Source organism: Cimex lectularius, unplaced genomic scaffold, assembly GCF_000648675.2.
Source record: "Cimex lectularius strain Harlan isolate CLEC.00 unplaced genomic scaffold, Clec_2.1 scaffold356, whole genome shotgun sequence".
In the NCBI taxonomy this organism is placed as follows: domain Eukaryota; kingdom Metazoa; phylum Arthropoda; class Insecta; order Hemiptera; family Cimicidae; genus Cimex; species Cimex lectularius.
This window is the reverse complement of record NW_019392986.1, coordinates 43,842-65,335: the sequence shown is the minus strand read 5'-3', so window position 1 is coordinate 65,335 and position 21,494 is coordinate 43,842. Positions and strand designations below refer to the sequence as shown.

Sequence of the window (21,494 nt, the reverse complement as noted above, 5' to 3'; positions counted from 1 at the left end):
TTACTAAATGATCTGATTAATTGCGGAACTCCGCTAGACAATGTCTTCATTGTATGTTTCAAGTCATATTTTGTACTTAATATACGACCAAAACTGTAGTCTGTATTAGCTTAATAAAGTTTAAAATCACAAAACACAAATATCATCCAACAGATGGCTTTATTTTCTCGAAACTGGAAATATTGAGTGTTGTTAAAACATCGTCCCTCGTTTAAAACTGAAATGATTAAAACGCCTCTGCTTTTTATGTAAGTTTTAATCGTCCCACTTCAAATAAAGTTAGTCCACAATGAGAAAAATTCAACTTCCGATAAACCGACGCCCTATCCGAGTAGGATTTGATTTTGTTCATAGACTCCGTGAGATAGTGGGAAGACGGTCGAGGGGGGCTTCGTGGATGGTGAAGTTTTTGTCAACCTTGTTAGTGATTCACTCTCGGGAATACTAAACAATATAAAGCGGCAAAAGTTTGATTCGTAATGTCGGCTTTTCCCACTTCCTACAAATGCAGTTTACCCGTTGACTCTCGGAAACACGGGAGGGAATCCATTGGAGGAAATTCGCGTATTAAATTTGTATTCTCTGCCCGATTCGGAAACTATTCAATCTCGTCACAACTTTGATCATTATAAACAAAAAAAGAAAAATAGTATTTAAAAAATGCCTTGTTTTTTTATTTAATTTATATGTACTATAAAATTTATTATTACATTTATTTCATATTTGCGACTACAAATATTTCCAATATTTTATTAAGTATTAAGTACATATTTTCATATGTGCGGAATAGTCGTTTTTGTCACTATTAAAAGTTACCCACTCTCCTTCACAGTTTTTCTCGAAAACTAAGTGTTTTACGAGCATATTTCCTTTTCCAATCGACTCAACAGTCGATTTACGTCAAAAAAGTCAATACAATTTTTTCGACTGTTTTTTTGTTTTTGTCAAAAACTACGTGTTTTACGAGCATATTTCCTTTTTCAATCGACTCAACAGTCGATTTACGTCGAAAAAGACAATACATTTTTTTAGATTGTTTTTTGTTTTTCTCGAAAACTACGTGTTTTACGAGCATATTTCCTTTTCCAATCGACTCAACAGGTCGATTTACGTCGAAAAAGACAGTCAAATTTTTTCGATTGATTTTTGTTTTTCTCGAATACTACGTGTTTTACGAGAATATTTCCTTTTCCAATCGACTCAACAGGTCAATTTACGTCAAAAAAGCCAATACAATTTTTTCGACTGTTTTTTTGTTTTTGTCAAAAACTACGTGTTTTACGAGCATATTTCCTTTTCCAATCGACTCAACTGATCGATTTACGTCGAAAAAGACAATAAAATTTTTACGATTGTTTTTGTTTTTCTCGAAAACTACCTGTTTTACGAGCATATTTCCTTTTCCAATTGACTCAACAGGTCGATTTAAGTCAAAATAGTCAATATAATTTTTTGATTGTTTTTTTGTTTTTGTCAAAAACTACGTGTTTTACGAGCATGTTTCCTTTTCTACTCGACTCAACAGGTCGATTTCCATCGAAAAAGACAATAAACTTTTTCGATATTTTTGTTTTTCTTGAAAACTACGTGTTTTACGAGCCTAATTCCTTTTCCGATCGTCTCAACAGGTTGCTTTACGTCGAAAAAAACAATAAATTTTTTCGATTTTGTTATTTTTCTCGACAACTACGTGTTTTACAAGTCTAATTCTTTTACCAATCGACTCAACAGGTCGAATTGTACCGAAAGAGAGATTAAAAGTTTTTTGAATCTTCGTCAATGAGTAGTTCTTGTGACTACTTTCGCTTCAATCGTTTTGGAAAAGTTGAAAGTGATATTGTCGTAGTCGTAGATTTTTTCGATGTTCAGTGAATAAAGAATTTTTGTACAGCGAGTTTTAATGATGTCATGTCCAACAGTTTGACGCAGAAATTAGTCTGAATTGTTCGGATATTTGCGGAATTGGAAACCTTGGTTAAACCACATAGGTAAGCTTGCAGAGGTCTTATCTTGTCATGCAAATTAAAAGTTATTACTCTTGTAAGATTACACGTCTATAGATTATTTTTATATATTCTTTACCTTTTTTCATTTTTTCTAAAAATGTGACTAGACTCGTGGAACTAGTACAAAATCAAGGTCTAACCAACTTAAGTAAGATTGAATATTAGCAGAAAAACACTTTCTTCAAAATTGCAATAAAATTTTCCTTTTTTCTTTGTGAGATTTCTCTAGATGTTCAAGAATATCCGGCGTTTATTTTCGCAAAATGGTTTCCTGATGGTTTTGAAAATTGAGTTTCATTCCAAGGATAAAGTGACATGCACATAGCAGTACACAACGGGAATATTTAAAGTGAAATTTGTTCGGGGTAGTATTGTGATCAAAGGTCACGCTATCCTTAATTTTCGTCTTATATTTATGTGTACGAAAGAAAAAAGGGAAAGAATTGTTGATGTGCACGAGATTACTTTATTGAGCATGATGAGTTTCTTTTGAATATAGATCGTAGCTACATTAACATTTTGTTTAATATATGACTGCCACTGGGCTAAAAATTGTAATTTCTTAACTGTTTTACATTTCAATTGTTGATTCTCATGTGTGAGTTCTGTAATTTATCGTAAATATAATATTTTTGGTGATTTATTTCCGATATATAAGCTCAAAACCTCACAAGTATGTACACACGTACACACAGAGTTGAGACCATCATTTCTCGCAGACCACATGCAATTCGAGCTTTGGTAATTTACAATAAATTGCTGGTAGGCCTAGAGAATCACCTATCTTGGATGTTGGGGATCCGGGATCAGACCTCATATCTGTCCAGCCTCCAAGGGCATTTCAGCAAACAACGCAATCGTTTCCGAACTCCGGACTCATTTACACTCTCACTCAATGTTAAATGCATTTTTTTTCTATTAAATATCATTCACTCAATTGGGGTTGTGGAGTATTCGGTATTTCTTAACCTAAGTAAGAGTCCATGGGTACTCGATATTTCGCCATCGACCCTCTTACATCACCCATGCATATTCACGCTAATAAATACATTCATACTGAACACAAGCTAGGTATACACAACTTTAACTAAATGCAACAGAAAAACCCCATTTCCTCCAAGAATCAAACCGCACATTGGCCCAGAAGGAAGGGTCCTTTTTCTACAAGTCAGATCCTCCGAGAGCCACCTATCGACAGTACTCTTGATACGTGGGAGCTTCTATGTCAACCTAGCCCATTGACACTACCACCTTCTTATAATCATACTTTTTTTATTGCATTCGAAGCATCAGATGGCGGGATCGCGGTGTTTAAGTCCGGAGGTCGAGATGTCCCGGTCTTAGACGCCTCCTCCGTCTTTCCCTTACCCTCCAGATCTATGACAACAGCCAACGTTTTGCCGAGAAACTCCGATTCGTCGTACCTCTCCGACAAAACTACGAAAGGTCGACGGAACAGCGGTCATGGACTCCAGTAACCGCGCTAATGGAGTCGATGCAGAGTAGGAAGCAGAACCACCATCGTCTCGAATCACCTCAAGTTCGTGCAAGTAGTAAATGGTGTACTATAAATATACATGTATAAACTTTAAATGCAAATCTTTGATTTGAAGCTTGCTTTCCTGAAAGGATTGAAGCCCACTTGCACTACACGTTCACGCTAATAAATACGTTCATTCTCAACACAAGCTAGGTACACAAAACTATCAGTATTATATACAATAAAACTAATTTGTTTCGCCCAGGGAACCCTGATGTTCAAGCAAGATTATCGTATCGGGTGCCATTTCTACACACTCTCTACATATCGAATTAATGAATTTCCTTTTTCATTAAACAACTTTTCACTACATATCAGACACATAAGCATGCTTTTTACTAAGCGTAAGCATAAGAACAATTAACTATAAAACCTCTTCCCTGTGTTAAACGCCATCTTTACTTATTATTCACTTCTTATTTGTTCTTAACACAAAAACTCTCTGAACTCGATGAAAAATCAAATTCAGATCTTCCTCTCAAGCTAAGAGTTGTTACAGTCATTGGCAATGTTGTGACTGACGAGGAGACGACGAGGTTTGAAAGTTCAAATTTTCGGTTGTTAATATTTTTATTTCACCGTTTTCCTTGCTTAGTCAGCTCTAAGAATACATCATTTTACAGAATTTTTGATGTAGATTCCAACAAATATATAGGAACAGCTATCAAATTTGATAAATAACCAAAAAATTTCTAAAAAGAAAATATTTTTCCAGCAAACATACACTTTTTATTGGTGAAACTATAAAGAAATTTTGTTTTAGAATCCCTTCTGACCAGTAAATATAAATTTTTGTTTGAATTAAAATTAATTGATTTTTTAACTCTACAATTTTTCCGATTTTTATGAATTCGTTCTCGGAATATCTGAACGAAACTGCTATAACGATTTCATTGCCAACCATACCATCTGAAAGAAAAGAAACGCAAATTTTTGAAAACCTATGTTCCATAGAAATATACGAAAGATTTGTATCAGAAAATACATAAATTAAGAAAATATTTGTGTCAGAAAAAAATACTCCTTTTTTTTAAACGGAAATAATAATCTGATTTTAATGTCTGATACAGTTGTAAAATGCACTTGACGATTTCTTTAAAACCGATTATTAACTATGAAAATCGGTCTCCTATGTATTGAGAAAAATGCTAGTGATCTTGCACGAGGAATTTCAGTCACGCAGGTCGTGGAAATTATCAGTCAAAAAATTAATTTACACTGGTTTTCGTGAGAGTCGATATGTCGTTAGAATCATGACAATAAGGTCAAATTCAAGTTTTGACCATTGTCTAACCAACCTTGCTTACAGAATGTTTATTAAAATATGCAAGAAAGCAACATTTTTTTATTTATCGTTTTAAATCATATCGAATTAGGATATTCCGGGTCATAGAACATTTTCGCTTTTATCTTAACCAACAATGAAATTAATACACAAAAAATAATATTTTTTAATATTTAAATAACAATTCATGATCATTTAATTGAGATTAAAGTTAGAACTAAGCTAATTAATGCTTTATTGCTGCGAATTAAACGCTAAGCTACAAGTTTTTGTTACCCTTTCTCCGCCGGTTTCTTACCAGCGGAGTTGGGTTTAGAGAGTAGAGTAAAAGTACGGGAAAAAGAAAATATAAAAAAATAATCTTCGGCTACAAAGAAATTATAATTGAAATCTAAATATCGATAAACCCTCTAACAATTAAACAAACAACATTAGGTAAATTAAAAGGATTTCTCTCGCCTACAAAATTTTTATTCTCTGAATCTCATTAAATTTTACGGACAGTTTTACGGCTCAAGCGCATCTGACTTCGCTTGTCCGAGATCCTTCCGGTTGGGAGGGGTTTTGACATCCTCATTGAGTCCGCTTTCCACCCAGATGTACATGCGTGCAAAGATTGAGCTTATACAAACTAGTAATCACACAGTAGCATTCATTTATGGGGCTTTTTAGCTGAAGAGTACACTTGGTGAGGTGTCAAACATACACACAACAAATAAAAAAAGAAAACAACTGCGAGTAATTTCAAATAAATAAAATTATGTCCCCTACCATGTTTGTTTTTGAAATTAAGGGAATTAATATAAATACATATACATACATACACATATTAAAGGGGGTTTTAAAAATAATTTTTTTAACGATTTGGAAACAGAAAATAAAATAATATTAATGGGAAAGAAGTGTTTATTCAATAATTATTAGAGATTTATGAATTTTACGTAAGGACATAGGATAGGCTAAACCCGTACAACGTCTGTGTCGTGCCGAACTGTTGACCCGTTTTATTTATTTTCAATTTTATTTTTAAATTATTTTATTTACGTTAGTTAGAAGTATATTTTATAAACGTGATCACAAACCTTTAATCACATGATCTGTCTACTCTCTGATTCCAGCTCCGCTGGGAGGAAACAGGCGGAGAGAGCGTGACAAAAACTGGTAGCAGGGCGTTTAATTCACAGAATTGAAGCTTTTTTCAAAATCTAATTTTATTCGCAACGAAATGTTCATAAATCGTTTTTTAGAGCTTAAAATATATCATGTTAGGTGTATTAATTTCATTGTTGGTTAAGATAAAAACAAAAATATTCCATGACGAATATTCTATTGAATATGACTTATCAAGATTAAAAAAATACCATTTTTTGCAAATTGTAATAATCATTCTGTAAGCAAACTAGATCAGAAAATAGTCAAAACTTGGATTTGACGTTATTGTCGTGATTCAAGCGTTACAAAACCCCGTTAAATACCGACTTTCGCGAAAATCGATGTAAATGACTTTTTTGACTGATAATTTTAATATTCCTAGTACAAGTTCTAACATCATTTTTTATTAATAGTAAGGAAACAAATTTTCATGGTTGATATTTTATTTTAAAGAAATTGCCGAGGTATGGTTGTGCATTTTAAAATTGCATCAACAATTATATATGGTATTTCTATTTAAAACCGAGGTTAAATTCTGGCAAAAATATTTTCTTGCTTTATGCAATTTCTTATAAAAATCTTTTATAATTAAAAAGGTGTTTTTTTCTTCTGTCAAATGGTAGACTTGGCGTTAAAATCCTTTTAGTCATTTTTGAAGTATAGGTGTTTCAATCAGATATTTCGAGAACGATATCGGACGTAGGATAGGCTAAACCGTGCAACGTCTGTGTCATGCCAAACTGTTGGCCCGTTTTTTTTTTTTTTTTTTTTTTTTTTAATTATTTTATTACACTTAGTTAGAAGTAGATTTCATAAATGTGATCACAAACCGCTTTTTCACACGGTCAGAGAACTAACGCTAATGCCACCGCTGCATCCGAAGACACAAGCTAAAAGAAACCATCTGGCCCAAAATGTGAGGGCTTAAGGTACAAGTTGGTTTGGAGGCCGCTGTCGATTAAGGCGATGTGAGTGGGCATGACAGGGTTCGATCCGTAGGGTTAGGATGAATCGAAAGGTTACGGTGAAACATTTCGAATCGGAAATGGATCAGTTCGTTTATAAAAGGAATTCGTGGTGATAGTGAGGTTAGTGTCTTAGAAGGGAGGTTAAACGATATCTCTGAAAACTTTTGATTGAGCGGATTAGATGCTTAGATGGCTTGCAGAACCCCACTCCGTATGTCTAAAGTGGCAGTAGTGAAGACTTGTATAAAGTTATTTTAGTGTTGACGGTCATGAAGGATTTCGGTCCTAAATGTCTAGGATTTTATAAAAGTATCTATGGAACCTAATTTAGATCAGATTATTAATATTGTGTGTAGGTATGACGCAGAATATTCCAATTTGGTATGATTTAACAATATAAATCAACAAAATATTGCTTTTCGGCATATTTTAATAAACATTGGGTGATCAAATTAGGTTAGAAAATGGTCAAAATTTGGATTTTACTTCATTGTAGTGATTCTAGAGTTAACGCTTAACTTATTAACTCTTAAATACCATGTTTCTCGGAAATCGATTTAAATTAATTTTTTGACTGATATTTTGACGACCTTCTGTGTGACTGACATTCTCAGGGCAAGTTCTAACATCATTTTTCTAGGAGACCGATTTTTATACTTGATAATTGTATTTAAATAAATTGTCAAGAGCTTTTATAACTGTATCAGACATTAAAATCGGATTATTATTTCCGTTAAAAAACGAGGTTAATTTCTGACGAAAATATTTTTTTATTTTATTTATTTTCTGATACAAATTTTTTATATATTTTTATGAAACATAGGTTTCCAAAAATTTTCGTTTTTCTCAATACTAGAAAATCGATTTTCATAAGTGATAATTCGTTTTCAAAAAATTGTAAAGTGTATTTTATAAACATTAAAATGTTACAAATATTAAAATCGGGTGATTATTTCCATTAAAAAAAAGAGATTTATTTCTGACAAATAATAATTGTTTTACATATTTTTATGGTAAATACGTCGTTAAAAAGTTACAGGTTCTTTCTTTCAAATGTTGTTTGACGTTCAAATCCTTTTTGACGGTTTTGTATAATAGTCGTTTCAATCAGATATTCCTCTGTCTTTTCAAAAATCGAAAAAATTTTGGGGGTAAAAAAATCAATAATTGTCAATTTAAAAAATATATATATTTAGGAGTCACTAGAGGTAAACTAAATTTCATTTTAGTTTCACGAAAAAATTTTTATGACCAAGTTTACTTGAAAAATATTTGGTTTTTAGAAATTCTTTGGTTATTGGTAATCTTTGATAGCTTTTACTATCATTTTATTGCGATTTACATTAAAAAATATTGGAAAATGATATATTCACATAGTTAATTTTGACTTTCTGCGTGATTGACATTCCTAGTACAAACTTTAAAATAATTTTTCTTATTACCTAGGAAACAAATTGCTGATAGAAATATTTTATATATTTTTATGGTGTCGGTCAAAAGCTGCGTTTCTTTTTTAAAATAGTACGTAAAAAACGTTAAAATATTTTTAGTCGGTTTTCAATTATTATAAAACCAGATATTCTGAGTACGACTTCCTCACAATCGGAAACATTTTAGGTTTAAAAAAATCGATACATTTGAATTCAAACATAAATTTATATTTAGAAATCTCTATAGGCAGAAAACGTAATTTCGTACTGGTTTCATGAAAAAATATGACGTAGTTTAATTGAAAAATATTTGGCTTTTACAAATTTTTTGGTTATTGATAAACATTGATAGATTTTACTGTATTTTTATTAAAATCTTTGTAAAAAAATGCGGCCCAAAGATATATTCACATAGCTGATTTGAATAAGGAGAAAGGTGGAATAAAAATCTTAAAATACGAAAAACTTCAACATTCATTTTTTTGGCTAAACAAGGTTCTATTCACAAGAAGTGTCGGATTCGTGTTTGATATTTTGGAGTGTAGAGTCACCAAAAAATATTTGGTCCATATTCGGGACAAACAACCTGGTTGTCCCCTTGTGATTAGACAAATTTAAGATTGTTTTACTATGATGATGACCTTAAAATAGGTTTTTACCTTGGCAGTAACCATTGACTTTCCTTTTTCATCAATACCGTGATCTAGAGTATTCCCGAGTAGAAAATTAGGCGCTAAATCTATCACTTAAAATTTGTTCTTAGGCTTTTAATTTTGCCCAAAGTTTGGATTATTATGGTAAATTTCTTATGACGTTAAATGTTGGTTTAATTAATTTCAACACAATTAAAGTTTGTAAATAGTTTTTTCACATTTTAAGAAATGTGACGTTATGAAAATATTGTCGTTTCTGAAATAGATGTATATTTAATAAACCAACTTTTTAAAAGCGTCATTATTTTATATTCAAGGGAATGTCCGAAGGGAGGCCGTTTTAGCAATTAACTTTGAAATTTACCGTCCAGAGTTAACTTTTGTTTACACCGGTGGGCCGGGCGGAATTGCGAATGTATGGAGCGTGTGGGATCGAAAGTTTCCAAAGGTTACTCGAGAGGGTCCCAGGGGGCCGGTGCCAGGATCGTCTTGATGTATCGGCCGGCCGAGCCCCAACCCCCGGCACCCTGGAACCGCATCCCCCGGTCAACGAGGGAGGTGGTTGTCACACGTCCGCCGGCCGCCGCCACTTTCCCACCCCCGTCGTCACGGATTCTGCCTCCGTTGATGACTTGCCCTAACTTGCGGGAGCCACCTCGCGGAACGTTACCGTCTAATTAACTTCCTCAGGCAGGGTTGGGGCGAATAAAGCGGTTTTTTCCTTTTTAACTTCCTGTCAAAAATCATGATTTATGATCGTTCTTAATAATAAAGTAACATGATTAATAGGAAGTTGTTTAAAAAAATATTTGTTCTTGAAAAAAAAAAAATTAACAGACATTTACATCACCGGCCAAACAACAAACAAAAAACAAAGCATCTTTATGAAATATACCTATGTTATTAAACCTTGCCTGTCGCAGTTTTGGATTATGCTGTCATTTTCATGCATTCAAATTGACACGATTGAAAGATAAATGATTTTTTTAAACTTGCAATAAAATTATCGCGCTTTCATAGGTTGAATTTTTCTTTTGAAAATTAATTGGAATTTAGGTGTAAAAAAGTCGATAAAAGTAGGCGTCTTACAAGGGAACATTCATGCTCTCATCTTGTTTATACTTCTTATTCATTCCCAGTCCAATCTGAGCGGATTACTATTCTCTATTTTAGACATATTTCTCTAGTTTATGCCCTTTTAAATTTGGACAAGGAGGCCGGCCTTCTGTAGGTTTCTCCCAGGCTTACAAGTTGAAGATAGTGGGGGTATTCACGATGTTTGTTAGATGATAACACGTGTTAACTCGAATAGAGAAATTTCCGGTAAGATCGTGAACGCCAACTTCTTTTTTTTAGCATGATAAATGTTAATTTTTCCGCGATGCTGCGTGTGGCGACTGGTGAACCAAAAATAAAGCTACAACAGTCCTTGAACGCTTGTTGTTTGTTATGGTTTTGTTTTGTGCTAAATTGTAAAATGCCAGTAGTTAGTAAAAAAGAAAAATTAATCAACTCTTTCATTCAAAATGCTATCCATGAGCTGGAAAATTAATAACAAATGGCACGCTTCAATTCATACCGACGTGCCTAACTTGTATCCTAACCTCTAACAGCCTACAACTTTCTAGGATAGGGGATGTATCTATTATGAATGAGAGTATAAGGACCGGTGAGAAATTAACAAAATAAATGTATTGGCCTGATTTGATTAACGTTTATTTAAGAATAAAAATACGTGTAAACAAAAAACAGCTGTTTCATGGCTGCCATGTTGGTTACCTACGCCCGGACGGCTAGCAATGTGACTACATTTTCGACCATCTAACATTGGCCCTGGCCTGTTAGATCGGGTAATGTTAACTGACCGATTCTTACAGGTCTACGTCATCATTTTTATCGATCTAACACGACCTAACAGAGGTAACAGGGTTAACACAAAGATCATGAATATATTTTTATTGAATTATTATGATTATGAATATATTATTATAAAAAATATATTATTATAAATTATTAAGATTATGAATATATATTTTTTTTTGCGTATAGCCATGTGACAATTCATAAATGTGTGTTCAAATTTGGGGGGGGGGGTTATTGTGAAAAAAGGGCCAGAGGCGTCGGTGGGAATCGAACCCACGACCGCGCCGTGAGAATCTCTCATGCTAACCACTCGGCTACCGCGGTCCCCCAATTCGAAATTGTTTAAATAGAAAATACTTTCTTAAAAATCATAAAAAATTAATTTCATTTAAAATTAAAAGTTAAATATAAAAAAACGAACGATTTTTCTATTAATTCCGGATTTTTTATTTATTATAGAATAATTTGGCTCTTAAAACTTATAATTTCTCACATATATTATTCGATAAAGTGACCATCGTGCTCTCGCTCGTTTTACATCGCCTCTTGCTTTTTGATTCGACAACTTTTTTATGTGAATTATTCGTGACTTCATTTATACTCTTTGGAATCTCATGTGGGAGTTGGAATTTTTATAAAAAGATGTCGAGGTAAGTTGTCCTGCGCCGTCTGATTCTTACCAATACCTATTCTCCAAAGAACGTCATGACTTAAAGTAGATGAATTTTCGGTTAAAGTTCAGCTCTTGCAAATACCTTCACAAACCTCCAACCCCCAAAAACCTTCTACCTTTATTCATGCATGTATAAAATCCTTAAAAGACTCCTAATAAAACTCTTTTAACCCGTCCAAAATTTCCATAAAACAATTTCTTTCATCAATTAAAAGGTGTCCTGAACATTCAACAGCTCAGATAATTTCAAGGTTGATACTATGTTTTCTTCTTTAGAACACATGGTATAAATAGTATTGTGCAGGTGCGTTGTCAACGGGCGCTTCACAGAAATGCCCAATTTCCTTTCTGCGTCCCTAATCTCGATGTTTCAGTTGACAAAGTATACCTTCTGCTTTCAAAATTTTCATACCAAGTTCTCGACCCAGCCATACCTTACTGCCCAAGCCATCTCTACGCTTTTCTATCCCAGGAACCGGACGCTCTTTTTTATACCTATGTGCTCTCCATTTCATCTCGCCTTCTACACATATCTGTCATATTGTGTGCCAACGTCAGATTTTTCTTAAAATCTATCCTTCGTGTACTATAATGGCAAATTTACATATTTTTTAAATTAAGAAATGTCGAAGATTCATAAAAATAATGAGTCAACGCGTTAGTAAAGGGCAAATGCTGAATAAAACAACATAATCATGGAGTTGGGAATAAAAGTCTCTTTCGTACACTTGAGTTGATTTCTCTTATATTTCAACGAAACATCTCGTTGACTTACAAAGTCATATTAGCAAGACTTTCTTTGACGTCAAACCGTAGTGATACAAAATTACTTCGTAGAAAATGCCCACTTTATTACGAAGTTCTTTGTTAGATAGAATTCACATTCAAAAGAAGTAATTTTTCCAATATGTATGGAATACCGTGGAATTTGCCACTTGTATCAACTTAAAGGAACGAAAATAATACTATATTACTTTTTTTACTAACACTCCATCAGTTTCGTTCCAGTAATATGTAAAATTTTCGAAAAACTACTAAAACACATATTCTATACCATTGAATACCAAAAATATATTCCGGGTCATCAGTTGGGAATTAGGTCCCAGTACTCCACAATCCATCAATTGATCACGTTGTGGACTTAGTTTCCACTTTGTTCAGAAGCAGTTTTGTCCGGCTGTGTAGCTTGACATTACTCAAGCCTTTCACACTCCACTCCGTAACACCCAGGCCTCTTGTGTAAGCAGAAGGCTGAAGTACCTAATACCTAATTCTCAAATCCTTTCCATCCGGGCTTAGCATACAGAAACCTTCAAAAACTTGGATTGCCTCCACGTTTGGGCAAACAGTAGAGAATTAAATTAAACGAGATGAAGAGTCAATACATCAACTCCACATTAATACTACCACCTGTCAAACCGTAAGGTACTTGACTTTACCTGGACAAGTGACTAACTTTGAATCCGCACACAAACCTCAAAAGGAAACGAAGTAAACAGCTGTTACAAACCACTACTTCACACCACCCAAACTTAATTTTGACTTACACTGGAGGTGAACCAATCATTCCAATTCCCAACGTATCCAAAGATTTCAAACAAAAGTCATAAGAAAAATTGGTATCCGTTCTTTTATGTTTCAAACCTCATCCTACATTGATCCCTTAATATATAAATTCTTCGTTCCTGAAGAAAACAAATCCATTAAAATCGGTCAAACTTGGCGTCAGCTAAATTCCAATACCATCCCAGATAGTCACGTAATGCCATGAAGTCATTTTTTATTCTGACCAGTCATAAAGTGACATGGAAAAATTAAGACTTATTTCTTTCTTCTGTAGGACGCTCACCACTGAGTGAGTTCTCTTGACATGTTTTTCATGTCAATTTTGCTCTTACAGCATTTTTACCATTGTAATTATTTTATATATGTAAAAATCAGTAACAAAAAACAAAAGTAGACATTTAATCACATTACTAGTACTCGTTTCTTTTATTTTTCATTTTTCGTTTATTTTGTATGCTTCATGTTCTTTGTATTGTTCCAATTTTATTTTATGAGGCTTATAATTATTTTTCGATCCAGCTTTTAACTAAAATGTTAGATAATACAATTAAATGAGCTTCATCTCAATCTAATAACAATAATTCATAATATTTCAAACTATATAAATTAAATTTTAGTTTAAAATTCAGACTGTATGGGTGGACCTAGGGAAGGGTCCAGACCGCCTGGAAATCAGAAAAATACATTATATGAAGAATTAATAAATAAATCTACGTCGTTAAGATCTTAATGCAAACCAATTTTGATTAGGCCATCATTAATATTAAACCGTAGCGTTCCCAATCGTGGAGAAAACCGTAGATCGTTTTGAAAAAGAGTAGTATTTAAAAAAAAATTGTGTTGGCCAAATCATGATTGAAGTTGAATGTAATGTTGTTCACTAAAATTGTAGTGTCTAACATCAGTAATTAGAAGATTTCCGGAAATCGTGAGATGCGGTCTGGTGCAATGTTGGTTTCAGAATAACATTTTCTTTATCATGCCAACGTTTCGATCTTTATTGAGATCATCTTCAGGGCATGAAATTTACAAACATTGTTTAAATTTAACAAATATATGTAGGATATGGAAAAAAGTGAATTTATACAATGCAAAAAATAGTTTTTAATTATTAAGTTTTTAGTTGAGATAAAAAAGTCAGTGTCACGAGCAGGATTCGAACCCACGATCTTCGGCTAGATACGCCGCTGCTCTATCACTTGAGCTATCGTGACCTCGATCCACTCGGACACTAACTTCCCATCCCAATCCCACCTTTTGAATTTTCTCTTCTTTTTGCCATTTAAAAAAAAACCTTAATTAATTGAAAGATACTAATTGGTCAAGCGGACCACGAAACTAGTGAATTTAACAGATTTTATATTCAATCAAAGTATTTCTAGTAATTAGCCAGGGTAAGTACCCACCAAATGTAGTTTTCCTGTCTGTTCTAGCAAAGGGATTTTTATTGTTTATTAAAATTAAAGTTTTATAAATTAATTAAAGATGTTTTAATGATCTTCGACTTTGTTTTTTTCATTTTCGTTCTAAAGATGCTACTTTTTACTGGGCCTGTCTGACGAAAAACGGAGTGTCAGTAATTAGATTAGGACACTCAAGCAGTTTTCATTTCAATTTGTAAAAATGTACAATATTTTTGACAAAATGAATTTTTTAAACAAGACCATTTGTAAAACTTCACGGTTACTTCCTTTTAATTTTGATTTTCTGAGCTTTTAGTTAGCAAAATCGAAAACATTAAAAACTGCCATGCCCTTATAGCATGCTGTGGCTCTAATTCTCTTAAGTACTGGATGGGCGGGTGGCAGGGCTCAACCACGTCCTTTAGGTCGTTTACAGGCTTCGTTTATAGCCCGCCACCCTCTTTTTTAAGTTTAAGGTTGAAATCTCTTAACCGGAATTTCGAAAAAGCGCCGATAAATTCTACAAAGCTAGACTAATGGGATGGCATTCATCAGGACAGGATGAAAGAGGATACCCAAGAAGGAAATAACGGTAAGAGAAAAAAAAAATGGTTAAAAATGGTAATATAGAAAGATTTTTGTTTTGTTGTTTACATAGTAAAATTTGCCAATAAATAATTTCAAGCGAATACCAATATTTTAAAGTTATTTTATGTATATATTAAAAACAGCAAGGGTCATATCAACCCTCATGATGCCGATGTTTTTGAAAACAAGCCCATTTGTATGAATATCGGGTTCGAATAAAATTAATTTTTACATGTGTAACTTATGACAATAATTTGTACGTATTTCATCACCTAAATTCCATTTTCAGAGAATATCTTTCGAAAATATTTCCTTTCCCATAAATCTAGAGATTCCTGCGATGCGCCTGTACCGGATCTCTCACAGCAAACTAGGCTGCCATAACCAAACTCTTGATTCACATGAAGACACCCGAATGTTTCCCGCTCTACTGAGGATGTCATATGGTGTACAGCGCGATGGACCGGCTATAAAGTGGATTAACATGATTTTAAACCAAACTATTGGTCATGTAGGTATTAGCAGTTGCAGCTATTTACATCAATAGTTTTCCAAGGAGTTTTTCAAGGATTTTGTCAGAAGGGACTGATCTGAAGGTTGAGAAGGTTTGTTGTTTTTTAGGATCATTTTAATTATGGAGAATTTCTACTGTATTGAAAAAGTTTTAAGCTTAGTATATCGTAGATCGGAAAAAGAAGAACTTTTTTAAATTTCTTGAGCAGAGGTTTTTTAACGAGGGTTCGCAACAGCAGAGGTTACTCAACCCTCGGGGTGCCGGTGTTTTTGAAAAAAAGCCCATTTGTAAGTTTGTCGGGTTCGAATGCAGGGCCGCTGGTTTCGAACCCGGGACCTTTACCTTACAGTGATGAGCGCCGTGTCAACGCCTAAACCATTGCGGCCACCGACGCCCCCAACAGATGTTAAAAAATTAAAATGTTCCTTATTTACATTTATCGTTTGTTTTTTCGTTTATAATCCTTAGTAAGTTTACAGAAAAATTAATGCTAAAATCGTCTATGACAGGTGTTAAAATGTACATTACATGTTAATCACATAATAAAAGTAATTTGATATTTCACGCTAGCCGGCGTCATGTACATCCTTGTATAATTTAACTCGATCATATGTAATATTTTGGTAAGCATAAATTAACACGGACCTGACAGCATTGAATTCTACGTGCAATAGAAGCATTGTGTCAACTCGCCTGCAGCTGATGTCTAATCGATGGCCAAAATTTACACGTCGACTACGAAAATCGTACTTATTTTAAAATGTTTACAGTTTTCATATAAAAATATTCATTTATTACCTTAACATATAATATGCTGCCAAAAAATGAAAAAAAAGCAATTTAAATGTTTCCTTGTGGTCATAAAAACTAACTATACAATTAAAATAATTAAAATGTATTAAATATTACTAATGATTATTTGAGATCATGAATTGCGGTCTGGTGTGACGTAGGTTTTAGAAAAACATTTTCTTGATCGTCCGAACGTTTCCATCTTTATTGAGATCATCTTCAGGGCCTGGGATTTAAAAAGATTGTTTAAATTTAACAAATACATGTAGGATTTGGTAAAAAGTGAATTTATACAATGCAAAAAATAGTATTTATTAATTAAGGTTTTTAGTTGGGATAAAAAAGTCAGTGTCACGAGCAGGATTCGAACCCACGATCTTAGGCTAGATACGCCGCTGCTCTATCACTTGAGCCACTCGGACATCAACTTCCCATCTCAACCCCACCTTGTGAGTTTTCCCTCCTTTTTGCCATTTTTCAAATGTCGTGTAATCGGATTGGATTCTCGACGACAAAAAAATTTCTATCATTGTATAAATTCCTTTTTTTCATATCTTACATTTATTTGTATAATTTAAACAATGTTTGTAGGTCTCAGTCCCTGAAGATGTTCTCAAAGATCGAAACGTTGGCACGATAAAGAAAATGTATTTCAAAACCACGTCACATCAGGCAGCATCTCACGATCTCCAAATAATCATTAATTAACGGTCACTAAACACCATACAATATTACTAATATTCCCTATTTTTCGTGATCCGCTTGACCAATTAATAACATTCAATTAAGGATTTGATTAATTAAGGTTGAGATAAAAAAGTCTGTGTCACGAGCGGGATTCGAACCCACGACCTTCCGCTTGATACGCCGCTATTCTACCACTTGAGCTATCGTGTCTTCGATCCCCACGGGCACTAACTTCCCATCTCATTCATTGAAAATTCAAAAGGTGGGGTTGAGGTGGGAGGTTAGTGCCCGAGGGGATCGAAGTCACGATAGCTCAAGTGGCCTATCAAGCCGAAGGTCGTTGGTTCGAATCCCGCTGGTGACACTGACCTTTTTATCTCAACTTAAAACTTTAATTAATTACTAATATTGTATAAGTAAGGAAGTATATATATTTATATATATTATGTCTGTCTTACATAAGTCTTTAAGGTCAAACTACCCGTTTTGTTTCGCAGATAAGAGGATAAATCAATTTACACTATATTTTTCAATAATCAAGTAAAAATCCATTTGCTCTGCCTGGATTCGAACCCAGAAACTCTAGCTGGCAAACCCTAGACTGATTTTCGAGCCGTGTCCTGGCTCCTCTTCAAGTTGATATTCTATTATATTATTGATATGACTACATCTAATTTATTAAATGGTAAAAATTTCGCTTTAGTTTTGTATAAATTCTAAGTTTGCTTACTGTGTTTTTATTGTTCGTTTTTTATTCAGATATCGTGAGATGCGGTCGGGAGTGATGTAGGTTTCAGAAAAACATTTTCTTTATCGTGCCAACGTTTCGATCTTTTATTGAGATCATCTTCAGGGCCTGGGATTTACAAACATTGTTTACATNAATACTTTGTTTGAATATAAAATATATTTTGCATTGTATAAATTCACTTTTCCACATCCTAAATGTATTTGTTAAATGTAAACATTGTTTGTAAATCCCAGGCCCTGAAGATGATCTCAATAAAAGATCGAAACGTTGGCACGATAAAGAAAATGTTTTTCTGAAACCTACATCACTCCCGACCGCATCTCACGATATCTGAATAACTATCGATTAACGGTCACTAATCTCTACAATTGTTCGTTTTATTATGTTATGTTTTTAAAACAATGAAATGTCATTTCGTTTAAAAAATAATCAAACAACCTACTCTACAATATTAAATTGTGTACTAACTTTTTAATATTTTGTTAAGGATGGTTAAATTTTTTTACCAGGCACGTTTATGGAAAATTATAATTTATTACCTTCCGTTTTTCGGTCCTACGTTGGGCACGTAGGAGGAACTGGCGGTGACAGCATTGTCCGGGATTGCTCCCGACTCCATACCGAGGGCTCCTTCGCAAGTACCTAAACAAAAAGAAAAAAATAATAATAAAAATGCTGACAGAAAATAAAAAAATGAGTTTTTAGTCAATATTTGTAGAGAAATTTAGAATGTCCAAAAGACAAAAATTGGAAATCTTAGATTGAACAGGTTGTCCATGTCGAAGTGATAAAACCCATTTTCTCTAATAATAAGGTATAAAAACACAAACCGTTAATGCCTTTTATTGTTTTACGAAGAGTAAAAATTGTATTATTCTTAGGATTATAATGGGTACAGTACATAACTTTGAAATTTTAAGGGTGTATTGTTTTTATTACTAAAAAATACCATCTTGTTGAATATTTTTTAAAATGAACTACAACTTTTCTGCAGAATAAATCCGCCGGACTTACAAACGTTTGACGTACGTATATGAACTTCGAGCTATAGAAGTATTTCAATGAATTAGTTGAAAGTTGCTAGTCAAATGTTATTGTGTACTTCATCACACATTCACGCTAATAAACACATTTACTCTCAACACAAAATTCCGCACGGCTGCCCTGGAAGTCTTTCTGAGGCTACCACCATTACACATCTTTATCCAGGAAGAAGCTAGAGCCACAATTCAGAGGCTAATGCAGGGACATGCTTCAATAGCATACTCACATAACATGGAGCACCTCAAGCATCGAGGGGAGCTTCAGCTAGTCAGAACTTCGGGGATAACTACAGATGCCATGGCCCGTAAATTCAGTTTTGAGAAAAATTTTCAAAATAAAATACCATTAGAGCAGACTGTGAGAAAGGGATCACAGTTAATGCCGACCATATCTGGTTTACAGATGGGTGCATATGGGTGAATATGGGTCAGGAGCTGGCATTTAAGGAAATAAACCGAGAACTAGACTTCATAAAGCTTTAGACAATACGCCACCGTTTTTCAAGCGGAAACTTAGCTATTGATCACGGTGTCAGGGTGATAAAAAGGCTGGGGATTGTCAATAGAAGAATAGCATCTACTCGGACAGTCAGGCGGAACTGAAGGCAACTGCAGCATCGACAGTAAAGCCCAGTAAAGTCCTAGTTTGGGAGTGCATTAGAGCAATGTCAGACATTGTGGAAAATATCAAAAGTACACTAGTCTGGGTGCCAGGGCATACAGGGCAGAGGGGCATCAAAGAGGCCGATAAATTGGCCATAGAAAGTTCAATGAGTACTTATTGGCTATGAACCCTTTTATGGCAGAAAAAACTTCCAAAAACGTGGTTCCATTAGAAAATGGATTAATATTAAGTCCTCTGCTCAATAGGAATGCGAAAAGGATTATCAAGTGGCCACTGCAGGAACCAACGGCAGAACTACTAAATCTAGGACATGCTAGGACTAGAAAAATAGTTGGCCTAACTGGACATTCGGAGTGGCAGAAACAAGCCTGTGCTTTGCCAAGAAGAAGGAGATCAGCGGAACAGGTCCTTTATTGCTGTGAAAGCCTATAGGCTTTGAGTCCTAATCCTGGGAGAGGAAAACCAGGGCCTGATGGATACACACGGGACCCTTTGTAAAAGATTTGGGGGTAAAATGCCTTAAGCTTAACGAGGAGTTCTAGATAAAAAAATGAAGATCCACTATAGACCAAAAGAGGTCGTGAAGAGGATAGCTTCTCTATGGTGTAATCAAATCCCTTATGCTGTTAGAAGATTCTTGTCTTTTTAGTAAGACCTCTGTCAAAAACTATCTGCCTTCAAACCTCTAAATTCCGTGGAGTTAAACCGTCTGTGCCTTCAGTGCCGCTCTTAAGCCATATCTGGCTCCTTGCAGCTTCATGGCTTGCGCTGCTAATAACATTTTCGTTTATAGACGGAAGCTATGCTTTATTCTTTTCTCTCTTTATTCTATTTCACAGACGGTCGCATCTCTACTCCACTTAACGAGCTTTTCGTCACAGTAAAACTGCGTCCGGGATGGGCCTCGCGGAGGCGGCTCGCTTGGGATTTAAGTGGAGGAGGAATATGACTCGTATCGTCTTTGCTCTTCTGTCTATTTAGGTTTCCAACCTTTTCTCTTCATTATACACTTTCAAAAATGTTGAGTCGTCTTTAGCCCAGCCGGTGTACTTATTGCTTGTCTCAGCACCTCCATATTAGCTGTTTGTGCGTTGTTTTCGAAGAGCCATTGAACACGCTCTACAATGTACTGAGGACAGCACAATGCCACGTGGCCCACCGTCTCCGGCTCTCCACAATCGCATAGGGGGTTCGCCTTTAGATTGAAGGAATGGAGCTTAGCGGCAAAGTCTCCATGACCTGTCAATAGCTGGGACATATAATGATCCGTTTGGAAGTGTTTTAGGAATCTGTCCTTTATGACTGGGAAGAGCAGATGGGTATGGCGACCTTTGGTGGATCTATCCCACCTTTCTTGCCATTCACCTATCATCCACTCTTCCGCTTCTTCTTCGATGGGATCATGGCGTCCGCCCGTTTTTGATTTCCCATTTGGCGCAGAGCGCCCTCGCCTTCAAGTCAACAGGAGGCCTGCCAGCGACGACCTGTAAAGCCGCCGTGGAAACCGCCGCGAGGAAGGCCGTGCGTTCAGCGCGCTCCAGCACTGACCAGTCCGCTGCGCGTAACTCGCGGATCGACGCAGGAGCCGCGTATAGCATCACGGACTCACACAGTGCCGTGTAATACACTTGCCGTGTTTTGTACGGAGTTAAACGGAGTGGAGTTAAACGTATAAAATTTTGTACCAAGCAAGTTGCGACTAAGTTTAAATTTTTTTAAGTACTCACTAGAAATCGGTGATAAATCTCAACCCCCATTGATCGTCATTAACCCATGGGATATAAAGAGCAAAATAAGGGGCCATAATGTAAACAGCATATTACCCTTACTTACATATTTTATTCCTCCTCCTCCTATCTCCCTAGAGGTGGCCCTTAAGGCTAATCTGTGTTTACACACATGTGCCCCACGAGCTGGGGCTATGACTATGCACTTATTAATACACAATGACTACC

At 34.9% G+C, this 21,494-nt stretch overlaps 1 protein-coding gene across 4 annotated transcripts in view; it reads right to left on the bottom strand.

Annotated features, from left to right (window-relative positions):
- The window catches only part of LOC112127962 (discoidin domain-containing receptor 2-like), a 177,018-nt gene extending 158,507 nt beyond the window's left edge, over positions 1 to 18,511 (bottom strand). For 2 of the 4 annotated variants that reach the window (XM_024229601.1, XM_024229602.1), the window contains exon 1: positions 18,411 to 18,511. In XM_024229601.1, the coding sequence (XP_024085369.1) occupies positions 18,411 to 18,490 (80 nt within the window). In that variant the 5' untranslated portion in view covers positions 18,491 to 18,511. The remainder of the gene's footprint in view (positions 1 to 18,410) is intronic. The other 2 variants (XM_024229598.1, XM_024229599.1) reach the window with 1 other exon arrangement.
- Positions 18,512 to 21,494: the final 2,983 nt, after the last annotated feature.